A 23575-nucleotide genomic window follows, 5' to 3' on the forward strand; every position below is an offset into this window, starting at 1 on the left:
ATAGTACCCACTGGTCCCTTACCTCTCAAAGACTTTTCTTGCCAGACTGACTCCTTCACTGTTCTCATGCATGGTTGATGTGAGGAGGCCGGCACCTACCTCAGCACACACATTGAGTTTCTGCAAACTACAGCCTGGTCCTTCATGTCGAAAAGGCTCACCTCTCTGTGGTATATTCGGTTCCCAAATGATTGGGCAAGTCATTTCTACTTCTGAGTCTGTTTCCATGCGTACAAAAATTATGCAGTGGGGCTGGGGATTTAGCTCAGTGGTAGAGCGCTTACCTAGGAAGCGCAAGGCCCTGGGTTCGGTCCCCAGCTCCGAAAAAAAGAACCAAAAAAAAAAATTATGCAGTAATATTGCATATTCAATTTTGCATTATAAACTCTGAGGACTGAACCAACAGGAAAGATTAATATTAATTCTTCATCTAGCCAAAGCCCTCTGCAGCACTAGACCATGGATGACTTAGAGTGGTTAAAAGCGCAGGTTTGGGAGTATGCTATACTCGGCTTAAAGCTTGACTTTTAGTAATGAGCTACCTGATTTCCTGAGACCTTGGTTTCCTCAGTGTATTGGTAGATGGCCATGTGTTTGATCCCACCAAAAAGCTGGCTCTGAAAGCAGGGTGCCCCCCCCACACCAGTCTTTCAGACCAAGTATATTTGACTCAAAATGTCCTTCAAGGCCTCTTGTCTGGAAATGATATGCCCACCCCCAGCTCTGTGACATAAAGGAAGAACAGACCGAGAGGAATAAAAAGTGCTGTGTCGTGGAAGGGGAAGCCCTGGGTCCTGCTAAGACTGAACCCCCAGTGAACGTGATTGTTGGGGGGAGGGCGGCAATGGGGGGAGGATGGGGAGGGGAACACCCATATAGAAGGGGAGGGGGAGGGATGAGGGGGATGTTTGCCCGGAAACCGGGAAAGGAATAACACTCGAAATGTAAATAAGAAACACTCAAGTTAATAAAAAAAAAAAAGAAAGAAAGAAAGAAAAAGTGCTGTGTCCTTGAGAAAGGCCTGAAGGAAAGCGATTTCCTGCAGGTGTTCCTCTTGTTTATCCTGTGGTACACGCGCGCCAACGATGGAAAAGAGAAGGCTCATCCACAGAAGGCCTGTTCGTTGACAGAAAGCTCAGTTGGGAACTCCAGCTGACTGCTTCAAGTTGCCGATTTCTGCTAGATGCTGTGAGCTGCTATCTTCCTGCTGGTGGGTGCCTGTTGTTGTTGCTGTTGTTGTTGTTGCTGTTGTTGTTGTTGTTGTTGTTGTTGTTGTTGTTATTTTCTTGGAAGCCTCACACCCAAATGGATTTATCCTGCACTCACCAGATGACTACCTCAACACACTTCCGAAGTCCATTTCTGACGGATATTTTTTTTTTTTTTTGGTTCTTTTTTTTGGAGCTGGGGACCGAACCCAGGGCCTTGCGCTTCCTAGGTAAGCGCTCTACCACTGAGCTAAATCCCCAGCCCCTCTGACGGATATTTTAAGTACACGATTTGATGATGTTTTTCTGTCTATCTGTCTGTCATTTGCTATTTCTTCTTTCATTTTGGGTTGCTCTATACTTAATAAACTCACTCGTTCAAAACTAGATCTGGATTTCCTGGGATAGTTTGTAGAAAATGATGCTATCAGTACTGTCTCCATCAGAGCTGCTGTGAGGATTAAATAAGAGTATCCACGTAACACATTGGCTTGTACCAAGAGTCCAACAGAAGGAAACTATCATCAGTTGGGGTAACATCAAGAAAGCCCATAGGCTGCTATGCTATGAGTGGGTCTGACTAATGTGCTTTCTAAAACTCCAGGCACACAGATCACACCTGAAAGTCTTCCTTGATCTTCAGGACTGAGACCTCCTGAGGTAGGGACTGGCCAGCTTGCGTCTTTTCCTAATGTCTTCAGATTCTGGATTTCCCATGTGTGCTGGCTGGTTTGTGTCAACTTGACACAAGCCAGAGTCACTGGAAAGGAGGAACCTCGATTCAGAAAATGCAGCTCCATAACGCACTTTCCTCCATATGCTTGTAAGACATTTTTAGCATTAGCGATTGATGGGGAAAGGGCCCATTTCATCCCTGGGCTGCTGGTGCTCCTGGGTTCTATAAGAAAGCAGGCTGATCAAGCCATGGGGAGCAGCCCAGTAAGCAGCACCCCTCCATGCCTCTGCACCAGTTTCTTCCTGTCCTGACTTGCTTCCGAAATGGACTATGATGTGGAAGTGTAAGCCAAGTCAACCCTTTCCTCCTCACCTTGCTTTTGGTCATGGTGTTTCATCACAGCAATAGTGACCTCAACTAAGACACCACATTAATTAGCCCCATCTAAAGCTGTCCACACCCTACCTTGGCAGTGGCAGAGGATTTGTATATAGAAGTCATAGCAGACACCTAGAACTGTTTCAGTCAAGATGTTTTTCATGTCCTTTCTCATTAAAAAAAAAAAGATTTACTTTTATTTTATGCATTTGGGTGTTGTCCTGCAGGTATGTCTGTGTACATGCATGAAATGCCTGAGGAGGCCAGAAAAGGGCGTCAGATCTGCTGGAACTGGAATTGCAGATGTGTGGCAGCTGTCGTGTGGGTGCTGGAATTGGACTCAGGTCCTCTAGAAGAGCAGCCAGTGCTGAGCCATCTCTCCAGCCTCCCTTTTAATGTTACTCTTCTAAGTGGAAAAATAACCAGTTGTGACTTTCTTAAGCAAGACTCAGATTTTTTTGTTCAAAAGATGCAGGGGTTTTGGGCATGCTGGATCTAGTGTAATACATGGTAGTACCCATTTCAGCTCTTCCTTTCCCTGAGCTGATGACTGACCAGGCATGTGCTTCCTGTCTTAGTTGTCAGCAGTTCCTGGCTTACAATCTCTTCTTCCAGAAACCCTTTTTGCATCTTGATTAAAACAGCCATCAGAGAAGCCTCTGAGGATGGAATCCAGGATGAGAACTGAGGCTGAGAGCCCAGGAAAGTAGATTAAGACCAAAGTGTTAGGCGGAAACTGCAAAGAAACAGTCAGCTTTCCTCTTCAACTCTCTTATACACACTGCTTAAGGCACCCCAAATTTAGAAACGGTCATTCCCTGATGTACTGGCTGGTTTTGTGTCAACTTGACACAAGCTGGAGTTATCACAGAGAAAGGAGCCTCAGTTGAGGAAATGCCTCCATGAGAGACAGCTGTAGGGCTGGAGAGATGGCTCAGTGGTTAAGAGCACCGATTGCTCTTCCAGAGGTCCTGAGTTCAAATCCCAGCAACCACATGGTGGCTCACAACCATCTGTAATGGGATCCGATGCCCTCTTCTGGTGTGTCTGAAGTGTACTCATATACAAAATGAATAAATAAATTTAAAAAAAAAAAAGAGAGAGACAGCTGTAAGGCATTTTCTAGTGATCAAGGTGGGAGGACCCAGGCCATTGTGGGTGGTGCCATCCCTGGGCTGGTGGTCTTGGGTTCTATAAGAAAGCAAGCTGAGCAAGCCAGGGGAAGCAAGCCAGTAAAAATCCTCCCTCCATGGCCTTTGCATCAGCTCCTGCTTCCTGACCTGCTTGAGTTCCAGTCTTGACTTTCTGTGGTGATGAACAAGGATATGGAAGTGTAAGCTGAATAAACCCTTCCCTCCCCAACTTGTTTCTTGGTCCTGATGTTTGTGCAGGAATAGAAACCCTGACTAAGACACCTGGGGTGCTCTTATCTCACCAGACCCATCTTTATAGCTATGAATGAGCAATCTTCTTCCTGTGTCTCCTGTCACTCTCCTGTGCCTGTCACTCCCTGTGGCAGGGAGATTGCTCAAACATTTGTCCTCTGCAAGTACCAGGTGTGTGCTTGGATGTCTGGCTACACAGCACCCAAGTCTCAGCTCTAGTCTTGGAGATCTTTTTTACTTCAGGTTAAAGTAGAAATGAGGTCCCCACCCCCAGCCCCTGTGAGAGACATTTTGAACATCACCACAGACTCAAACTACCAAGCTGATGGCAGCCTGTGGCTGCTTTCCAAAGTTGGCTGAGCCTTTCTGGATCTGTTCCTGTCAGCAATGATTTAGCTTCTTTTCTGGGATGGGGCAGATTTTGATGTCAAATCAAACAGATAGCAAGAGAAGAAAGAGAGAAAGAGGAGAGAAAGAAAGAAAGAAAGAAAGAAAGAAAGAAAGAAAGAAAGAAAGAAAGAAAGAAAGAAAGAACAAGCAAGCAGCCTCAGCATCAGAAGCAATGGTCCATCTTGGAAGTCAGGAAAGAAGGAGGCTAGGCTTGCCTTTAAGTTCGGTTCTGCCCCCTCCCCCACCCTCCCACATCCCCACCCACCCTCGTCATGCACCCACTTGCTGTGGAACCTGACCCATCTTGTAGAGGTCTGTGTAGTTTTGTAGAGCACAGAGGCCTGGCCTCAATAAATATAAGCTCTACTCCATTTTCTCCCCATCTCCCACACACAGAATCCAAACACAAAATGAGTAACTCTCCTGAGGCAGGGTAAATGCTGCACAGAGGGACGAGACCTGTGAAAACCGTAGACCCCTCAGAATGCAGTGAATTCAGGTATGACAGCCTGCTCGCTGGTGGACAGCCAGAGTGGGCAGCTCACCTGTGATCGCTATTCACCCCCTTCCTTTTAGCGCTCTGTTAGGCTCTCACAGGGCCTGGGGGTGGGGGTGGAGTGGGGCAGATAGCAGAAAGATGAAGTACATCATAAGTGGACTGCTAGTAGTGTAAATACATATGTACACATTTATGCATGTGTGCGCGCGCGAGCGCGCGCGCGCGCGCGCGCGCACACACACACACACACACACACACACACACACAGAGAGAGAGAGAGAGAGAGAGAGAGAGAGAGAGAGAGAGAGAGAGAGAGAGAGATCTTGAACCTGCTTCCATGTTCAGGTCTCCTTGTCCAGAGAGAAAAAGTCATCCTAGCTAATCTTTTCCCTCTGATCCCAGGGATTTGTGCATACTGAGCAGTAAGTGGTCTGCTACATTTTCAGACCTGTTCCTCACTACTCGAAATTTCTCATTTATTTTTAAATTTATAAATTTCTTTTATTTATAAACAGTTCCAAATTTTCAAGTTGCAAGCATATAATGCTACAAATCCTCATATGCCTTTCACAGGTTCCCTGTGACTAAGGCTTTATTACATCACACACTTTTCCTTTTCTTGAAACATTTAAGGACCGATTTAAAATATGACCTTTTACCACTAATCTGACAGTGTGTATTTACCAAAAATACAAGTATGGTGGTGTATTTTCCACTTCCTACTTGGAAGGCTAAAAAGGTGAATTGAGAGTTAGAGGCCAGCCCATGCATGGTGGCATAGACCTTTAATCCCAGCACTCAAGAGGCAAAGGCAGGCCGATCTCTGTGAATCCAAGGCCAATTTGGTTTACACAAAGTTCCAGGCCAAGTAGTAAGTGAGGTCCTGTACAGGAAAATGGGGGACAGAGACAGAGGGGCAGAGAGAAACAGAGAGGGAGAGACAGAGGGTCAGAGACACTGAGAGAGACGGAGAGTGTGTTAGGGGTCAATCTGGGCTACGTGGAAAATTCAAGGGCAGTGAAGTTGCATCTCTAAAACCAGAAAAGAGGGAGAAGAGTCTTTTCTCTCTCATAACCACAGTACAGATATAAACTTCATAAATTTACATTGATAGAATATTTTTATCTAAATTATTCCTGTTCTAGTTTTGTCAATTGACGTAGCAAAGTTCTTCATTATAACATTTTCCTCTATACAGGAGCCTCCCAGAGTCAAATCTCTTCAGCCTCTTTAACCCAGAGTGTTTCTAAAGCTCTCTCTGTCCTTCATGCCACTGACACAGAATGCAATCCCCCATGTTCACTGCTTTTTCCTATGTGACTAAATTCCCAGTGAAAGGCGCTTGAGGAAGAAAGGGTTCTGGCTCATGGTTTATGAGGGTGTGGTCCACGGCAGCAAGGAAATCACAGCAGAGTTTGCAGCAGCAGGAGCATGCAGTGGGCTCCTCATATCCTGGAAGGCCAAGAAGCAGAACAATGGGTGCCAGGGCTCAGCTCACTTTCTTGTTTGTCCCTTTTTATTCAGGCCAGGACCCCCGTCTGTAGGGTGGCACTGTCCACAGTCAGGTAGTGAATGTTTAGCTCCTTGGTTAGCCTGTTCGGAACATCCTCGCGGATGCACACAGAGGTGTGTCCAATAGATGAACAGAGCTGTACCACTATTACCCCCAAATCCATTCCTGATCACCCCATATTCTGCCAAACTCTCCAGTCTGACACACCTATAATCTTCTTCCTGTCTCCATGGGTTGGTCTACTCTGGACATTGCACACACCTGGAACCACTCAACGGTTGGTGTTTGTGACTGGCCTCTTTTAATTAGTACAATGTTTCCATAGTTCCTACATTTTATGTGTAGTTTCTCTGTGTGTGTCTCTCCCTGTATGTCTGATTCTATCTCTGTCTCTGCCTCCGTGCGTGTGTGTGTGTGTGTGTGTGTGTGTGTGTGTACCTGTGTAGAGGTATACGGAGAGCAGAAGTTGATACCGGGTGTCTTTTTTTATTACTCTCTCATTGAACCCAGGGCTTGCTGATTCCCTAGACTAGCTGGCCAACAAACCCCTGGAATCCTCCTGTCTCTACCCCCTGGCTGTGGGACCACAAGCTCAGCTCCCAGCTTCCATGCCTAGCTTTTTATATGGGAGTTGGGGATCCAAACTCAAGTTCCCACCTTGCTGACCTAAGAAACTTGCTGAGAAGTAAAACTGGGCTAGCAATCTAGGAATGTCAGAGGGCATCTTGGGAATCTCGAGAGAGCAAGCATAGCAAAAGTTAAGCCTTGGAGAAAGAACATTTCTCAGTCACCAACAAAAAGGACAGATTCTCAAAAAAGCACACTAGGAATACAGGAGGACTGCTGTTGGGCAAGTGGTTCTTCTTGAGTTGTCCTAGTTCTTCAGTGGGAGTCCTAAAAATTTATTGGCTTCCTATTCTCATACCCACATTAGTCAAAACTCCAGTGGACATGTGAGGTGCAGCTGCTCAAAGCTGCCCTCCTCCTCCTCAAGTCACCTGGAACCAACATCCTGGCTAGTTCTTTGCCACCACCACTATCTTATGGCATCGTCCTCAATTTTGTGCCCTGTTCAGGCATCAAACACACCAACTGTTCTGCTGTGACTAGGATAAATCGGTCATCACATGTACACATGGAGACAGCAGGCATGGCCAGAGTCGCCAGAGCTCTTCTTGTTAACCGTGCTCTTCTGTCATGTATGTTATGTCCATGTGACTAATCTGTGGCATCAGTTTCACTTTCTGCTCAGTAACTATTCTGGTTTTTAACTCCCAATTGGGTTACAAGGCAAAGTCAACATTGAAGCTCAGATTTGAGATGGGTTTGTATTTCTGCTTCAGGAATCCTGTAGGGAGTATTAGTCAGACTTTTAACTGCTGGGACCAACTTCCCAGGAAGGCAATTGTGTTAGTCCGGGTTCTCTAAGGAACAGAACTTGAAGAATTAATCAATCTCTCTCTCTCTCTCTCTCTCTCTCTCTCTCTCTCTCTCTCTCTCTCTGTGTGTGTGTGTATGTGTGTGTGCGTGTGTGCGTGTGTGCGTGTGTGCATGCGTACAGAGGGCAGATTTATTAGAATGGCTTAGGGGCTGTGGTTCAGCTAGTGTGATGATGGCAGTCTACCAATAGAGGGTTCAAGAATCCAGTAGTTGTTCAGTACACACCAGAATCCTGAAGAAGTGACCTCTAATGGTCTTGCTAGCAAGAGTGAACAGGAAAAGAGATCTTTCCTTCTTCCACTAGCAGAAGGTGTGCCCCAGATTAAAGGTGGATCTTCCCATATGAAAAACTCTGATAAAAGTGAGTCTTCCCACTTCAAATGATTTAATTAAGAAGAAATCCCTCACTCATAGATGTGCCCAGCCATTCGGGTTTTAGTTAATTCCAGATTTGGTAAAGCTGACAATCAGGAACAGTCATCACAGCAACTCAAAGGAGGGAGGGATCATTTTGCCCCTGGCTTTCAGAGGATGACGTCCATAGGTACTAGGCTCTGTGTCTCTGGACCCATTGTGAGACAGAGCACAGTGGGATGGGGATGTGAGGGGGAGGAAGAAAAGAAGGGGAGGAGGAAGAAGAGGAAGAAGAGGGGAAGAGGAGTGGGGAGAAGGCTGTTCGACTGGTGACAGACAGGATCAACAAGCAAGGGAAAGCCTGGAGAAACCTTCAGGGGCCCATTCCTTGGAGGACCCACTTCCTTCAAAGCTGTATTTCCTAAAACAGTGCACTAGTTGGAAAACAAGTACTCAGTACCTGGACTTGAGAGAATGTTTCCGATTTGAACCCTAGCATAGGGAAGAGACAGAAAACACCAGACTGGACCTCAGAATTACCTTTTCAGTCCTAGAAAATATTTTGGGATAAGAGAACAATCCAAGTTGGGGGTGTCATAGCTCATAGAACCACAAAAGCTGAAGCATTGGACAAGATTATAAATTGGGGCTGACTTCATTCTTTCAAATTTTAATAATGATTTAAATTTTATTTAAAGATTTATTTATTTATTGTATGCATGAGTACACTGTAGCTGTTTTCAGACACACCAGAAGAGGGCATTGGATCCCATTACAGATGGTTGTGAGCCACCATGTGGTTGCTGGGAATTGAACTCAGGACCTCTGGAAGAGCAGTCAGTGCCCTTAACCACTAAGCCATCTCTCCAGCCTGATGATTTAAAATTTTCAAATCATGCATCGTGCCTCTGTATGGGTCTATGCACTCGTGTGTGGGTGCCTCTAGAAACTGGAGGAGAATATCAGAGCCTCTGGGGCGAGCAGACACACAAGGGAGTTGAGAATTTAACTCTGGTCCTATGCAAGAGCAAGAAGTCTTCTTAACCATAGACCCATCTTTGTAGCCTCCTTTCAATTCCTTTTCCTCACTAACTCAGTAATATATATCCAGCTTCCCCTAATGCCTGCACCATAAAAGGGAATGAGTAGTGATGGTGTCCGTGGGGTTTGATAGTATTGTTGATAGCTTGAAATCACCCAACTCTTTTTTTTTTTTTGGTTCTTTTTTTCGGAGCTGGGGACCGAACCCAGGGCCTTGCGCTTCCTAGGTAAGCGCTCTACCACTGAGCTAAATCCCCAACCCCAAAATCACCCAACTCTTAAGTCAGGCAGAATAAGATTCTAAACCAACATGCTCTGAGGTCTATATCAGTTCAGCATGTGTCCCATGTGTCCAGTCATTTATCAAAGATCAGCCATGACCCTCAGAGTCCTGTTTGGTTAGCACTTTATTTTGAATTTCAGGCTAATAGCTAGCATGGGCAACTGAAACACTGGTCAACTCTTTTCCAACCACTAGGTGGCACCAGTTCTGAGTCTTGCTTGCTTACCCGGTGAGGTTAAACTGGTGTGTCCACAGTTCTTGCTGGGAGATTAAAGGAACTTGCCAGGGCCAGTGCTGCCGGGCTCGGTTTGTGGGTCCAGTGCCTTGATGAGCCTGTGTTCGAGACTCCAGTGATTAGTTTATGAAATAGCTAATAATGAAAATAGCGCTGTAAGCACACTGCCCGTCGCTAACACTTAGCACCACTTGCCTTTCTATGCACTTTTGCTTTTCTCCACTGGACTCTCAGCTCACCAAGGACAGACATTTATCTTGTTGAGTAGGCCCTCAGTAAATATACACTGCATAAATTCATGAGTAGGTGAATGTATGACCAAGAAGTATTAGTAACTAAGGACTGTGCTTGCAGTTCCCTGGTGAACTAAAAACCAAGCGGTTACCGGGCTGTTGTCAGTATATGTGGCAGATGGGCTTACTTTGTTTTAAGTCAGCTAGAATGACTTGCCTGTAAATTGAGATGGTTTCATTTTCTAAATCTATTTTGCTCCTACTGTGGTGTTGGGGAGATCCTTGATAGATACTGTGCCTATTATTGTCTTCAGGGTCTTGTTCTGTAGCCTTGCCTGGGCTGGTGGTTGCCTAGGCTGGCCTTGGAATGACTGCTACCTTTACTTCCTGAGTGCCGGGATTATATGTGTGAGCCCCCATGTCTAGCTTATTTGTGTCTCTGTGACTATGTTCACTGCCTTTAATCCTTGCTGGGCCACCAGCCAGTCCCCTGCAGAATACCCAGAGGATGGAGACGGGATACTAGGAGCTCACATACCCCTGGAATAGGAGATGGTCACAGAAAGGGGGACTAATGGTGGCATCTAGTTTCCTCTGGCCTCTTCCAGGAAGAAAGCTCATGGGGACAGCTCATGGCCACCTATCGGGTAACCATGGGTAAGAAAGCGCCCACTACTTAATGAGGAACTATTTAGCCTTAGTTGATCCAGTTGCCTCTCAGATGCTCTGAGAGGTGAAGAGACATGGGTGAAGCTCTCAGGACCTTCTGGGGCAGGAAACAGATGCAGATAGTCCTACATAGTGGTATATCTTCTATGTTGACAATATCGTAGCTAGGCCTGCTGGGTACATGCCTGACCAGCTAAAGCAGTGTGCAGCAGGTCACAGTCCTGCAAAGTACTACCCAAGGGCAAGTGAACCTTCTTCCCCTCTTGCATTCCGCCTTTGCTTTTCTCAAGTTCCCACAAGCCATGTGAGAATCATTTGCAAACTTAAATCCAGCAAACGCCTATAGGCACTGCACTCAGCGGCTCAGAGGATGATTCAGAGGAAGCAATTTCCCCAAGGGGTGGTAATCATCTGTTGGTGTGAAAAGGCAGGCTCTCATTACCATTGCAAGGGGAGACGATGCTGCTGCTGCTTCCCTGCAGTATGTGGTTGCAGAACAATATCCACAGCTGGAAGGTGGAACTCACAGACTCACAGACTCCCAGGCCTGCTCCGAACTCACCCACAGAACCAGCTCTAATGACAGGAAGGTGGACACTCAGCTTTGGAATCCTACCCCCTCCCACCCAGATGAGTGGCAACAGCCTCCTATACCCTGTTTCTGTGCCTGCCTCCTTAAAGGCATCCACATAGGAGTCCTTGGTACCTTTTGAAAACATAATGAGTGTTGGGGATGGAGATGAGGGCCTGGGAAGGCTGGTAGGTGGGTAAAGTACGTGCTGTATAAGCAAGAGGACTGGAGTTCCAGCTCCAGAACTCTCAGGTAAAAAGCGAAGCTGGGTGTGGCGAAGGGAGCTTGTAATCCCATTGCCAGGCAGGCAGACACGGGAGATCCCAAGGCTCCCTGGCTACTCTTCCACACGTGGTGAGCTTCAAGCTGGTGAGAGCCCTGGTCATAACAAACAAGGTGGTCAGGTTGTCCTCTGACCTAAATATATATGTGAGTGGAACATGCATGAAGGCAGGCAGGCAGGCAGGCATGTGTTTGAGTGTGTGTGTGTGTGTGTGTGTGTGTGTGTGTGTGTGCCACATGCACACATACACACATATACACACACCACAAATATACATGCATAGGTACACACACTCACACAGACACATAAATATACATGCACACACACAAATATACATGCACACACACACAAATATACATGCACATGCATACACATGCACGCACATCCACAGACACACATGCAGAAAACCCACCCCATTCCTCTGCTTAAGTCCATCACAGACTTTGAAGCATATTATAGTTAATCCCAAACCTCTCCCGAATTCCACAACCAATGGAGTTTGGCCCATCTGTGGTTCTCTGGCCTGATGATTTCTTTCTGAGCAGACTTTCATGTTCACAGGACTGTCTGTGCCTACATCTCTGTCTTTGGGGTGCCTCCCTCTGGAATGTTCTCCCCTGGCCCTGCTCCCACAGGCTGGTTCCTTATCACATAGTTTTCAGTTGAGAGATCACGTGCTCGAATAGGCTCTCCCCAAACCTAAAGTAGCCACAGAGCCAGTGTTACGTTAGTCAGTTTTGGTTTATAGTGTAACACCACTAGCCAATTCAAGCTCACTACCTCTTCCTTCTGAAATATGAGCTCTGTGTTGGATAGGAGCTATCTTATTACTGAGGTCTCTGGTTTATCTCTAGGGACTAAAATAGTACCTGGCACAGATTGGATATGCAATGCGAGTTGACTTAGCAGGTAGCCGACTGACTGACTAGCTAGGTAGCCTCCCAACAGGACCACAGAATCTCCCAGGGCAGCTGATATGTCTCGAGCAGAAGCTTAGGACTTCAGAAGCTCATCCTTCTACCAGGAGCACAGTGTGCAATCTGCTCCATGAGACTCCAAAGCCACTGGTTCTATTCAGCCTCCTGCCAATCCCCCATGTATACCTGCCCCAAACCTTCTGGGAAGGCAATACAGTACAGTTACCTGGCCCAGCCTTCTGTCCCCCTTTTCAGTCATTAACAGGTGAAATCTGAATTTCTACCTTATGGTCAAACTTGGAAATGTAGGACGAATTATAGCATATCAAATTCCAAGTGTTCATCTTAATGATTTTATAAAAGATTTATTTTCTAGCCAGGTGTGCTGGTGTAATACTTTTAATCTCAGCACTCAGGAGGCAGGAGCAGATGAGAGTTCAAAGCCAACCTGATCTATATAGGCAGTTCAAGGCAGCCAGGGATACATAATGAGACCCTGCCTCAAAAAAAAAAAAAAAAAAAAAAAAAAAAAAAAAAAAAAAAAAAAAAAGATTAGCGGCTGGAGAGCTGGCAAACAGTTAAAAGCACAGACTGCTCTTCCAGAGGACCTGGGTTTGATTCCTAGAACCCACATACATATTGGCTTGAAGTTTGTCATCTGTAACTCCCAGTGACTCCAACACCCTCTTCTTTGGGCCAGGCATCTATCTATGCGGTGTACAGACACACATGCAAATAAAATAACACATAAACTCTTAAACATTAAAAACAAAGCTTTATTACTTTTAAATTGCATAGGGTGTGTGTGTGTGTGTGTGTGTGTGTGTGTGTGTGTGTGTGTGTGTGTGTGTCTGGGGAGATGTGCACCACATGCATGCAATGCCCAAAGAGGCCAGAAGAGGGAGACAGACTACCAGGACATTACCTAATGTGGATGCTAGGAACTGAACCTAGGCCCTTCGCAAGAGTACTAAGTGCTCATAACTGATAACCATCTCTCCAGTTTCTTCATGATTTTTGTTTGTTTGTTTGTTTGTTTGTTTTTTTCAAGATATGGTTTCTCTATGTAACAGTCCTGGCTGTCCTGGAACTTGCTATGTAAACTAGGCTAGCCTCAAACTCACAGAGATCCTCCTGCTTCTGACTCCCCAGTGCAAGGATTAAAGGCTTGTGCCACCACACCTGGATCTTAATGGCTTTTTTAAAAAAAAAACTGAATATGGCTTAAAAAATACTCTTGAAATAAGGTCTCTTGTAGCCCAGACTGGCCTCAAACTCCCTATGTAGCTGAGGGTGACCTCAAATTCCTGATCCTCCAGCTTGTACTTCCTGAGGGCTGAGATTACAAGTGTCACTGTGCTTAACAAGACATTCAAATTCTTAAAGAGAAATTTCATTCAAATAAAAACGAAATGTTTCATTAAGGCTTTAAAAAATGTCAGCATCTCCATACGTGACTGGTGGCACACACCTTTAATCCCAGTACTTGGGAGGCAAAGGTAGGTGGAACTCTGTGAGTCTGAGGCCAGCCAGAGCTACATAGTAAGACCCTATCTATCTCTAAAGAAAATGTTAAAGTCAATGTCGTGATAGATTAAAAATGAAATTGGGGTTGGGGGTTTAGCTCAGTGGTAGAGCGCTTGCCTAGCAAGCACAAGGCCCTGGGTTCGGTCCCCAGCTCCGAAAAAAAGAAAAAAAAATGAAATTGAGGTGGAAAAGCAAGTCTAATAATGACAAAATACTCTGTTTTCTTTTAAAAATGCTTGTTAAACATTTTTTAGTACTTTGGTACACAGAATTATGTGCTATAACTGCCACAGAGGGAACAGAACCCATGGCTGTGTGTAGTCAGTTCATCCATCACAGCGAGGGCAGCTTGATTGACAGGACTCTTTGGGGGCAGTGGACCTGGGGGCCAAGCCCAAGGCCTTGCACATCCTTAGCAAGTGCCCTACCACTACGCTACGTCTCTGGCCCAACAATATTTTTCTCATCCACTGTAATGAGATCTTAGCAGGGAGGTGGGGGAAGGGTGTGAAAATGTTTAAAAGCTCGATAATATTGAAAAGTAGAGTCCATGGGGGAGGGGATCAGGATTTGGATCCACTGTACAGACCAAAGTGATTCCACTGTGTGGCCTGTGAGCCTGCATGCGGCCACGTGGTCAGAATGACAGTGATGCCACTACATCACGCCCCGCGTGATGCCACTTCATCTCAGATTCAGTTTCCCTCTGAGAAAATGGAAAAGAAAGGTACCTGCACCCGTCACTACTACCCCTGAGGGGTGGCCCTGCCCATACTGACCCTGGACTGGTGAAGTCTCCCTTCCATGAAGGAGGACAGCTGTGATCCATCGAGATCACATTCAAGAACTCACCAAGCCCAGCACAGTGCTCGAGCGACTGGAGACAAAGGAGATGCTATGGCAAGCAGCCCTCTGCATTTGGTGTGGTGTGGTGTGGTATGCGGTGTGTGTGTGTGTGTGTGTGTGTGTGTGTGTGTGTGTGTGTGTGTGGTGTGTGTGGTGTGTGTGTGTGTGGTGTGTGTGGTGTGTGGTGTGTGTGTGTGAGTGTGTGTGTGTGTGGTGTGTGTGTGTGTGTGTGGTGTGGTGTGTGTGTGGTGTGGTATGTGTGTGTGTGTGTGTGTGTGTGTGTGTGTGTACACGTGTGCATGTGCATGTGCGTGCTATTCATGCCTCCAGGGAGGCCTTTTTATTTCTAATTCTTTCTGGTCTTTAAAAAAAAAATCACTGCTTAGGACCCACTCGGTTAGGATTAAACTGGCATTGCAGAGGCTGCAGAAGCCCGGGAGGACCTGAGTCTTCCCCTGACTCAGAAGGCCCGGGAGTCTCCTGGAGTGCTTGTCCTCCCCTCCTGCTTGCCTCTTTGGCCTGGTCACTCTGATGAGTACAGATGCTCCCTGGGAGAGGACCGGCCAGGAGGAAATGGAGATGCAGCTAGAGTGGCCTCCTTTCCACTACAGACAGTTGAAGGAGTGAGAACCCAAGGGGAGGCCAGTCCAGCCAGCCCTCAGGACATCCAGGGCATGCGCCCACACAGTGCTGCTCAAGATGTATGCAGTCCACATCTGAAATACTGGGAGAGAAAACCCAAGTTCAGTTTACCAAGATATCTGTGCTGTCTATAAAAACTGAACTCTGACCATCACTGATACTGGGCGTGGCAATGATCCGATGGCAGGCCGGCGTGTGGAGGGGAGACGGCTACAGCCCACTGAGCCCACAGTAGGACCCTGTTCAGGGTGGTATGTGGGAAGAGTCATTTGTAAGGCCTCAGAAACCTTGACACTTTGGAACGTAGCAATCGGATGAAAGATCTTGGAAACATCTCCCGGGACTCCTGGGCTGTGTACTTGAAATAGTTCTGGGGATGTGCCAGGACATCAAACAGAGCCTTGATCAGTTTCTTATCCTGAAGAGAACAGAATTTTTGTTACCAGGCCAGAACATTCAAACCTTCTGACATTTTGCCAATGGAATCATAATGACTCACATCGATGGGAGGTTCACTAGCTAGAAATCACTTGGTGAAAATTGTTTCCTCTGATTGTTATCTTCTTTCCAGTTTTAATTTTTCTTAATTGCTAATAATAAGCACACATTGCACCATGAAAGAGGAGTTGATATATAAAAACTGGGTTTTTTCTCACCCAGATGAGATACAACATAGAGATTCGGGAAATGGTTTGGGATTAGTGGTGTGCCCAGTATTTACTATCGATCAGGTGCGAGTCTCTGAAGTGTGGTAAGCCTTGAGCCGGAAGCACGAACTAGGAACGAAAGGTCTTTCACTATTAAAAGTGAACATAGAAACGCTATATGCCCCTGGCTTGTATTTCTTTTCTTTGTTAATTTACATTGGTGTTGTGTTCTGCCTCCGTGTGTCTGTCTGAGGGGGTCACATCCCCGGGAACTGAGCTGTACACAGTTGTGAGTTGCCATGTGGGTGCTGGGATTTTGGTTCTTTTTTTTTTTTTTTTTTTTCGGAGCTGGGGACCGAACCCAGGGCCTTGCGCTTCCTAGGCAAGCGCTCTACCACTGAGCTAAATCCCCAACCGGTGCTGGGATTTTGAACCTGGGTCCTTTGGAAGAGCAGTCAGTGTTCCTAACTGCCCAGCCGTCTTTCCAGCTCCCCTGGCTTGGATTTCTAAGCAATCACCCTACACACACACACACACACACACACACACACACACACACACACACACACACGTGCATGCATGAGCCCCATGCATCTGTGTTTGCCTGCATTAGACCAGTACAAGATCAAGCCAAAGTTCCAGGATGTGTGGGTAAAAGGCTCACGACGCCTCACCCTTAACTGAGAAGCTCTTGGCAGTCGATGGCTGCTGGAGGAGAGAGAGTGAGTTTTCTTCAGAGACATGGCCCACGCTCCTGTGGCTGGCCCTACAGCTATGTACGTACACTAATCATAGATACTATGACTGAACTAATTAAACTCAGTGGGTTATTAGGAAGAGAGAGAGAGAGAGAGAGGGAGAGAGAGAGAGAGAGAGAGAGAGAGAGAGAGAGAGAGAGAGAGAGAGAGATTATGGAGACCTGGTTCAGGGTCTGGCACGAGTTAGAGGAGAGGGTAGAAAAGATCAAAATTATATAATATATATCCCTAAAGTTTATATACATAAAATACTAAAGACAGAAACCTGATATTTAACAAAATCAAGTAACGGTAAGGATGGAGCTGACCTCGCTCCCTATAGAGTCAGTGTCTGGAAGCCGTATGTGGGGAGCTCGTGGCTAACTTCCTGTGTGCTGAGGCAGGAGCTCACCTTCAGTATTTCCTGGTGGTTCTCAGACGCATAGAGCCTGCCATCTCGGACTATGTCTTCAATGAGCTCCTGGTAGTCTTCTGTTGGAATAAAGGACATACTTTACTTCTCACTGTTTATTCCAAACTCAAGCTTCTATCTCTTGTAAGCTCTGAGAAGTCTCCCTTGGGTGGCTGCTCTGAGAGAACTTTCCATTCTGACGCAGTCAACACCTCCACCCAGCTGGCATCTCCCTGCCCACCCCGCCTCCTCAGAGGAACCTTCTGTGCTTCTAGTCAGACCCATCCTCTACCTCCTACACCAGACGCATCTTCCCTCGCCAAATCAAGGACACTTATGCCAGTAATTCTGTATTTTTTTCCTACACAGAAATCTTTCTACTGGTTCCCATCAGCATGAAAACAAGCGGCTCTTAAGAATGCCTTGTTTAACTTCCATATTTCTTTCCAGGTTCCATTTCGTGCCTCTCTTGCCTTTTGTAGCAAACGCCTTCCAGAGAAACTTCAACACTCACTGTCTCCAGCTAGACTTTTCTTCTCCTAATCCAACTGCTGTCGGTTTTGTCCCAAGCATTTCTCCAAAACTGCAAGTTGAGATCAGCAATGCCCTTCATGGCCTGTGTCCTGGTGTCAAATGCTGGTCCTCGATTCCCTTTATGCATTAGTAGCATTTGACCTAGCTTGTCACCCTCTTCCTCCTCCACCTCTCTCTCTCTCTCTCTCTCTCTCTCTCTCTCTCTCTCTCTCTCTCTCTCTCTCTCTCTCTCTCTCCAGTTCCTCTCTGATCTTCCAGCACACTCTACACTTTGGTTCCCCACTATCTCACTGACTGTTCCCTGAGGACTTCTTGCTTTCCTCCTGTCCTTCGCCTTTTCCTGTAGTAGGGGCTTGGGGGCTCCTGCTTGGTGATCTGCTCTTACCTTCGCTCCCTCCCCTGGGGGCTCATCCAGGTTTTTCTTTCCCTCTCTACCAATGCCTTCCATGCCTCCACTATCTCTCTGTCCTCAAAGTGTCTAAGGTGACGAAGTTTACCACCAAGAAAGATTCTTCTCTCTTTAGCTGGAATAGGGTTAGGGATAGAGAACTCTGCTGTCTGAGAAAAAGAATGTGCTTTTTCACGTTGACCATTTCTGTGCTCCTGGCATACACATTATGTGCAGTGCATGCAGTATTCCTTTTCCAAATGTAATCTCACCCCACTTTGAAGTCTAGCCTACTTCCCATAGTCATAACTCAAGCAAGCATATGCAGAGCACAGCCCTCTCCAAAGCCCAGACACATCAGAAACCGCCTTTCTAAATGCATCCCGTGTGCTGAGGGGCCACGTGAGTTCTGAGAGCACTTGAGGAGGCAGCTGGAAGTGTTCCCAAGAAGTTTCTTCAGTCCAGAGCCGGTGAAGGAACATCACTGCACAATGAATATTTCATACACACACTGTATCATTGCGACTACTGACATGGCACTTTTGTCTTCATTCTCTGATTTTAATGAATATATAAGGTATACATTCAAGGCCAGCGTGGGCCACATGGTAACTTTGTGAGCTACAGGACCTTGTCCTAAAACAAACACCACCATCGACAACAACAAAGCCCAAATAAACAAAGTGTGGAGTTAAAGTTTTCTTTCTTTCTTTCTTTTTTATTTTTCTCTCTTTTTTTTCTTTTTTAAAATGGGGTTTAATGTAGCCCAGGCTGGACTTGAAGTTGCTATGCAACCAAAGCTGGCCTTGAATGCCTGATCACCCTACCTCCTCCACCCCTAAGCGCTGGGTTACAAATGTATGCCACCGTACCCTGCTTATGTTAGTTTGAGGTTTGCACCTTTGCTGAGTGTCTGGCTTCTTTCTGTCAGGTGAATCTACTCTTAGGAAAGGAGGCTGCTGTGCAAACTTTTGTCACAGAAAGCTGTACTGTGCTTTGCCATTAGACCATATGCTTCCAGGATGCTGTCTTTTAAAATTCACTCCCTGTTTCTAAGAGCGCCTGTGCCTCCTGCCTTCCTTCTGCGTTTCAAAACAGAGCCGTTTATAGGTAAGAACTCACGCTCTGAAGTCTCTACACTTGGGTCACCCCAGTTCTGCAGCTTTGCTATGTCATGCCCTCAGCTCAGTTATTTAAATCTCTAAGGCTGAGTGGCCTCATCTGTAACATCAGAAAGTGACCCGGTCTGCTTCATGGGGTGACCATGAGGAATGTGGCTCATAAAAGGCACCTTGATGCATACCTGGTGCTCAGGAATGCCCCATGACTGTCACAGGACTCTTGCACTTCTCCAGCGTGAGACTCAGCTGCAACCCCCACCCCACCCACCCGCACCAGCTTGTGCTCTTCCTGATAGGATTGCAAGTGCCAGCTTCCCCGGCTTATACAACGCTGGGAGTAGGGCATTGGCTTCACGCATGTTACACCAACATTCTACCAAACGGGCTGCACCTCCAGCCCTTGTTTTCATTTTTTTTTTCAATAAAAAAGGAACATTTAATATGTCACCAAGGCAGAATGACAACAGCATTCCAAAGTGTGACATATGAAAATGTCTCAATGATGTGATAACATTTGCCCAAGCCTCAGAGTCCATTTTTTTCCTTCACGACTCCAGACAGGAGAGCTTACTGGACACTTGCTTCCAGGAAGAAACTAGACTCAATGTCTCCCTCAGCAGAGTCCCAGAAGTCAGATTTCAAGAACCCTTATCCTGGGCATTACACATCATTTGAGAAAAATCCAGGGCAGGCCGAGAGTCTTGTATCACTTGTTAGAAATAAACTATGTAAAGTGAGTTTAGGAAAGCCAAGGATGTCATCTCTTGGCCTAAAATTCTTTAAAGGCTCCCTATAAAATTAATTCTATTCTCCTGAGCTTGGTTGAAGGTTCCTCACTGCTTAGCTACGGTCTCATTTATTCTCCTCCCCGTGCTCCCCACCAGCCAAACAACTGTGGCAGGAGTATTATCATTCAGGCTCTCCCCAAACGGTCTTCTTTCTATTTATGTCCCACTTCAGTCTCCATGTTCTTTCCAGACTCAAACCTCTTGAAACTGATCTGTTCCTTCCAAGCCTGTTCAGAGTATTTGCTGCCTTCTCTCTCTCTCTCTCTGTGCTCCCACTGCCTTGTATGTACCCTATACATACAAGCATCTATGACAAAACACACACTTTTGTGTTCTAGTCACAATAAATATTTGTAGACCAAGTCTCAGAATCTCAGTAGGTCCCCAGGGATCCAAAGGATCCAGAAACATCATCTGACTTGCCCAAGATCAGAGTCGAAAGCAGGGCGAAGACCTGAAGTTAAGCCTCTACCCCATCTCAGGAATAAAAGTAATAAAAGTCACAACCTTGGCCAGTTTGAATTTTTTTTCTTTTTTCTTTTTTTCCGGAGCTGGGGACCGAACCCAGGGCCTTGCGCTTGCTAGGCAAGCGCTCTACCACTGAGCTAAATCCCCAACCCCCAGTTTAAATGTTTTTGAGCAATTCCTATCTGCCAGTCACTGTCCTGTGTTAAACTCTTAATGTTCATTCAAATGATTTTCTCCATCACTCACTAAGAAAATAAGGCCTGACTAGAGGTGTAGCTCAGAGTTAGAAGCCCTAGGTTCACTCACCACTGGAAGTCAAGAAAATAAGACTTAGATCTAGTAAGTCAGCGACTGAAGTCCTGGAAGAGACAGCCAGTTGCCTGACCCCAACGACCGTGTTCTCACACCTGACTGCTTGCTTTCCCTGTATTTTCTAAACCATTCTTTTCCATCCCCATAATAAGTGTCCCCAAATGTCTGTTTAAAAGGTGGCCCCAATGAGTCAGCTATATCCTTTTGCCTTACCCCGCCTGGCTGGCCGAGTGGGTGTGCTTGCCAGCATCTGCCAGCTGGCTCAGTAGCCGGTTCCTGGTTCAGAGCACAGCCATACCAGCCCTGCAGTGGCACAGCCCGGGCGTCACAGCTCTTGCTTACCATCGTATGTCACATAGGGAACCTGGAATCCTCGGGCACTGTTCCCTTCATTGGACTTGAACTGAATCCACAGCTTCTTTGATCTGGAGGTGAAGGCGATGGGGCGTTCATAGGTCTGGCAGGTTTCATATGTGGTCACAGAATTTGATGAAGCTGCCAAGAAAAGACAGAGCAGGTGGTTCAAAGAGGTGTTATGGAGCCATAGTCAGGGAATGCTCATCTTTGAAAACACTTAATCCACACAGTAAGTTAAACTTGGGAATTCACGGGCTGGGAAAACAGCTCCCTTGGTAAAATGCTTGCCTTGCAAACATGAGGACCTGAAATGATATCCAGAACCTATGTTTTTGTTGGTGGTGTTGTTTTACTCTGTAGCCAGACATAGCGGTCATGGGCTAGCTAAGTTCCATAGATCCCTGAGGTTTGCTGCCCAGACAGCCTAGCCTACTTATTTTGACCAAATATCAGGTCAATGAGAGAGCCTATTTCCAGAAAACAAAGTGGATTGTATCTGAGAAAGGACAACTGAAGTTGACCTCAGAATGCCACAGGCACCTGCACACACACACATGTACTTGTACACACACACGCACACATGCATGCTCTTGAATACCAACACATGAGCTCTCAGGCTCATTCTAACAGTAGAAAGCACTGGAAAAAGAGAAGATTCTACTGGGGAATTATACTTTGCCCTAAGAATAGGCTAAGCCCCACCTGTCCTCAGCCAGACAAATGGCTGCAACCCAGGCTGTCCCATCTATGGTAAGAGTTGAGAGAGGGCCCCAGAGTTCACAGCAAGCTGCTCATACCCAGCAAGAGTCACCTGCACATTCTGTAGTTTTCTTGGAGTACCGTAGGCCTTTTGCAGGCTTGATCTATCGAACTGATTCCTCTGAAAACCACAGAGGCTGACCAATTACTGCCTCTGTTACAATGAGGGCCACAACCAATATATGGCATGGACAGAATTCAAACCCTCATCAAACTTCCTTCATTTTAACTACTACTAGTCATGGTCATTGCACTCTTGGACTGGCAGCCTCTGTATAAGACAGGGCTTATCAACATCACAGGATGGAGAGAGGAGCTCATGATCGCCCCCCCAGTGCCACACCATGATCTATACACTAATGACTGCAGGGAAGACAGACATTTTCTCCAGTTGTGTAGTTTCTGGGGAGGTGCCCACTGTTCCTGTAAATCACTTTTCACACATGTTTGTAGGTCACAAAAAACAAAACAACAAATAAACAACTCCCTCCCCAAGACAAGCATAGGAGAGACTGGGAAGAAGAGCTAGTTGGAAGGAGACACAAGACAGTAATAGAGAGAGAATATAATCAAAATATGTATGTGTATGAAAATGCCGTAATGAAGTCCACGATTTTATACAAGTAGTGTATATCAGTAAATTTAAAACTACTACTACACAGGCACATGGAGCCTTCCAAGCATTCTACCTGAACTCTTTTAGTCCTAACAACCCTACATGGCAGTGACTGTCATTTTTCCTCCCTCCCCTAGAAGGCTACAGTGTTCAGAATGTCCACCTAAGATCACAGACCCAGTAGGAGGTGAATCTGGGATCCATCCCACTCTCAGCTCTGTTATCAAGCTGCATTGGTATTAACAGCCATTTATGTAGTGGTCCTCAACCTTCCTAATACTGTGACCCTTTAATACAGTTCTTCATGATCTGGTAATCCCTAACCATAAAATTATTTTCGTTGCTACTTCAGAAGTATAATTTTGCTACTGAATGAATCATACTGTAAATATTTTGAGGATTAGACGTTTGTCAAAGGGGTTGAGACCCATAGGTTGAGAATGCTTCTTTATAGACAATAGACACTGGAGGCTGAGTCAGGGTAACAGGAGGGGCCTTCCTTCCTGGTTAGATCACACCTTTGGACTCGGGCAGTCTAAACTATGTGTTGCTGCCTAGGGTGAACAAAGCCAGTCCCAGTTTGCTCTAAACTCGAGTGTCATCTCTGTTCTACTATGAAGGAAACAATCTACTAGATCTGCTTCTCACATTTAAAGCTGGGGGCAGGTCATCAGGTTTCCCAGACTGCCTTGGGAAGGGAGGGAAGCCCAGGGAGAGACGCACAGGTTTTCCGCATCACCAGGTAGTCACCGCAGTCATCCTCTATGGGCAGGAAGATCTCAGGGACCACAATCAGGATCCGGCGTTTGGGGGGTGGGTTAATGGTCCAGGTGCACTCTGAGTTGGCTGGGTAGTTCCCAGGGTAGTTTGGGGATTCAATGTACCCTGTGAAATCCCCCAGCTCCCCTCCACACTTTCTGTCTGGAAAGGAAGTGCCATGAGTTAGGAGGGCAGAGAACATTGACATTGCTACTTCAGACACCCCAAGCCTGGCTGAGAACCAGACTCCTTGTTGCAAGGAAACGACACCACCCTGAGAATGTGCATCCTGCAGTGCTCAAGGCCTCTGTGGGAGCCAAGCAACATGGACTCCACAAAATAGCCTACCTTCTTTTTTTTTTCTTCTTCTTCTTCTTCTTCTTTTTTTTAATAGCCTACCTTCTTATCAACACGTTTATTTTGTTTACAATTCTGTACATCAGGGGAATATAACACTGAACTCAGAATATAGCTCAGTAGAAAATATCTGACCAAGACCTTTCATGAAGCTAAAACAAACATTTTCCACCTTTTCTTTCTGTTTAGAGCCATGTTTTATTTTTGATGGAGAAGGAAGTTTCAGTGAA

The 23575-nt window shown here is 46.1% G+C and overlaps 1 protein-coding gene across 5 annotated transcripts in view; it reads right to left on the bottom strand.

The window, feature by feature from the left end:
• Positions 1–12828: 12828 nt before the first annotated feature.
• Scube2 (signal peptide, CUB domain and EGF like domain containing 2) overlaps positions 12829–23575 on the bottom strand; it is a 69217-nt gene continuing 58470 nt past the window's right edge. For 3 of the 5 annotated variants that reach the window (XM_087582407.1, XM_087582392.1, XM_087582402.1), the window contains 4 exons: positions 22953–23150; positions 20840–20992; positions 16887–16966; positions 12829–15508 (listed from right to left, as the gene is read on the bottom strand). In XM_087582407.1, coding sequence (XP_087438533.1) covers positions 15356–15508; positions 16887–16966; positions 20840–20992; positions 22953–23150 — 584 coding nt within the window. In that variant the 3' untranslated portion in view covers positions 12829–15355. 5 annotated transcript variants of the gene reach the window in all.

Source organism: Rattus norvegicus, chromosome 1 (genome assembly GCF_021556685.1).
Source record: "Rattus norvegicus strain SHRSP/BbbUtx chromosome 1, alternate assembly SHRSP_T2T, whole genome shotgun sequence".
NCBI classification, from domain to species: Eukaryota; Metazoa; Chordata; class Mammalia; order Rodentia; family Muridae; genus Rattus; species Rattus norvegicus.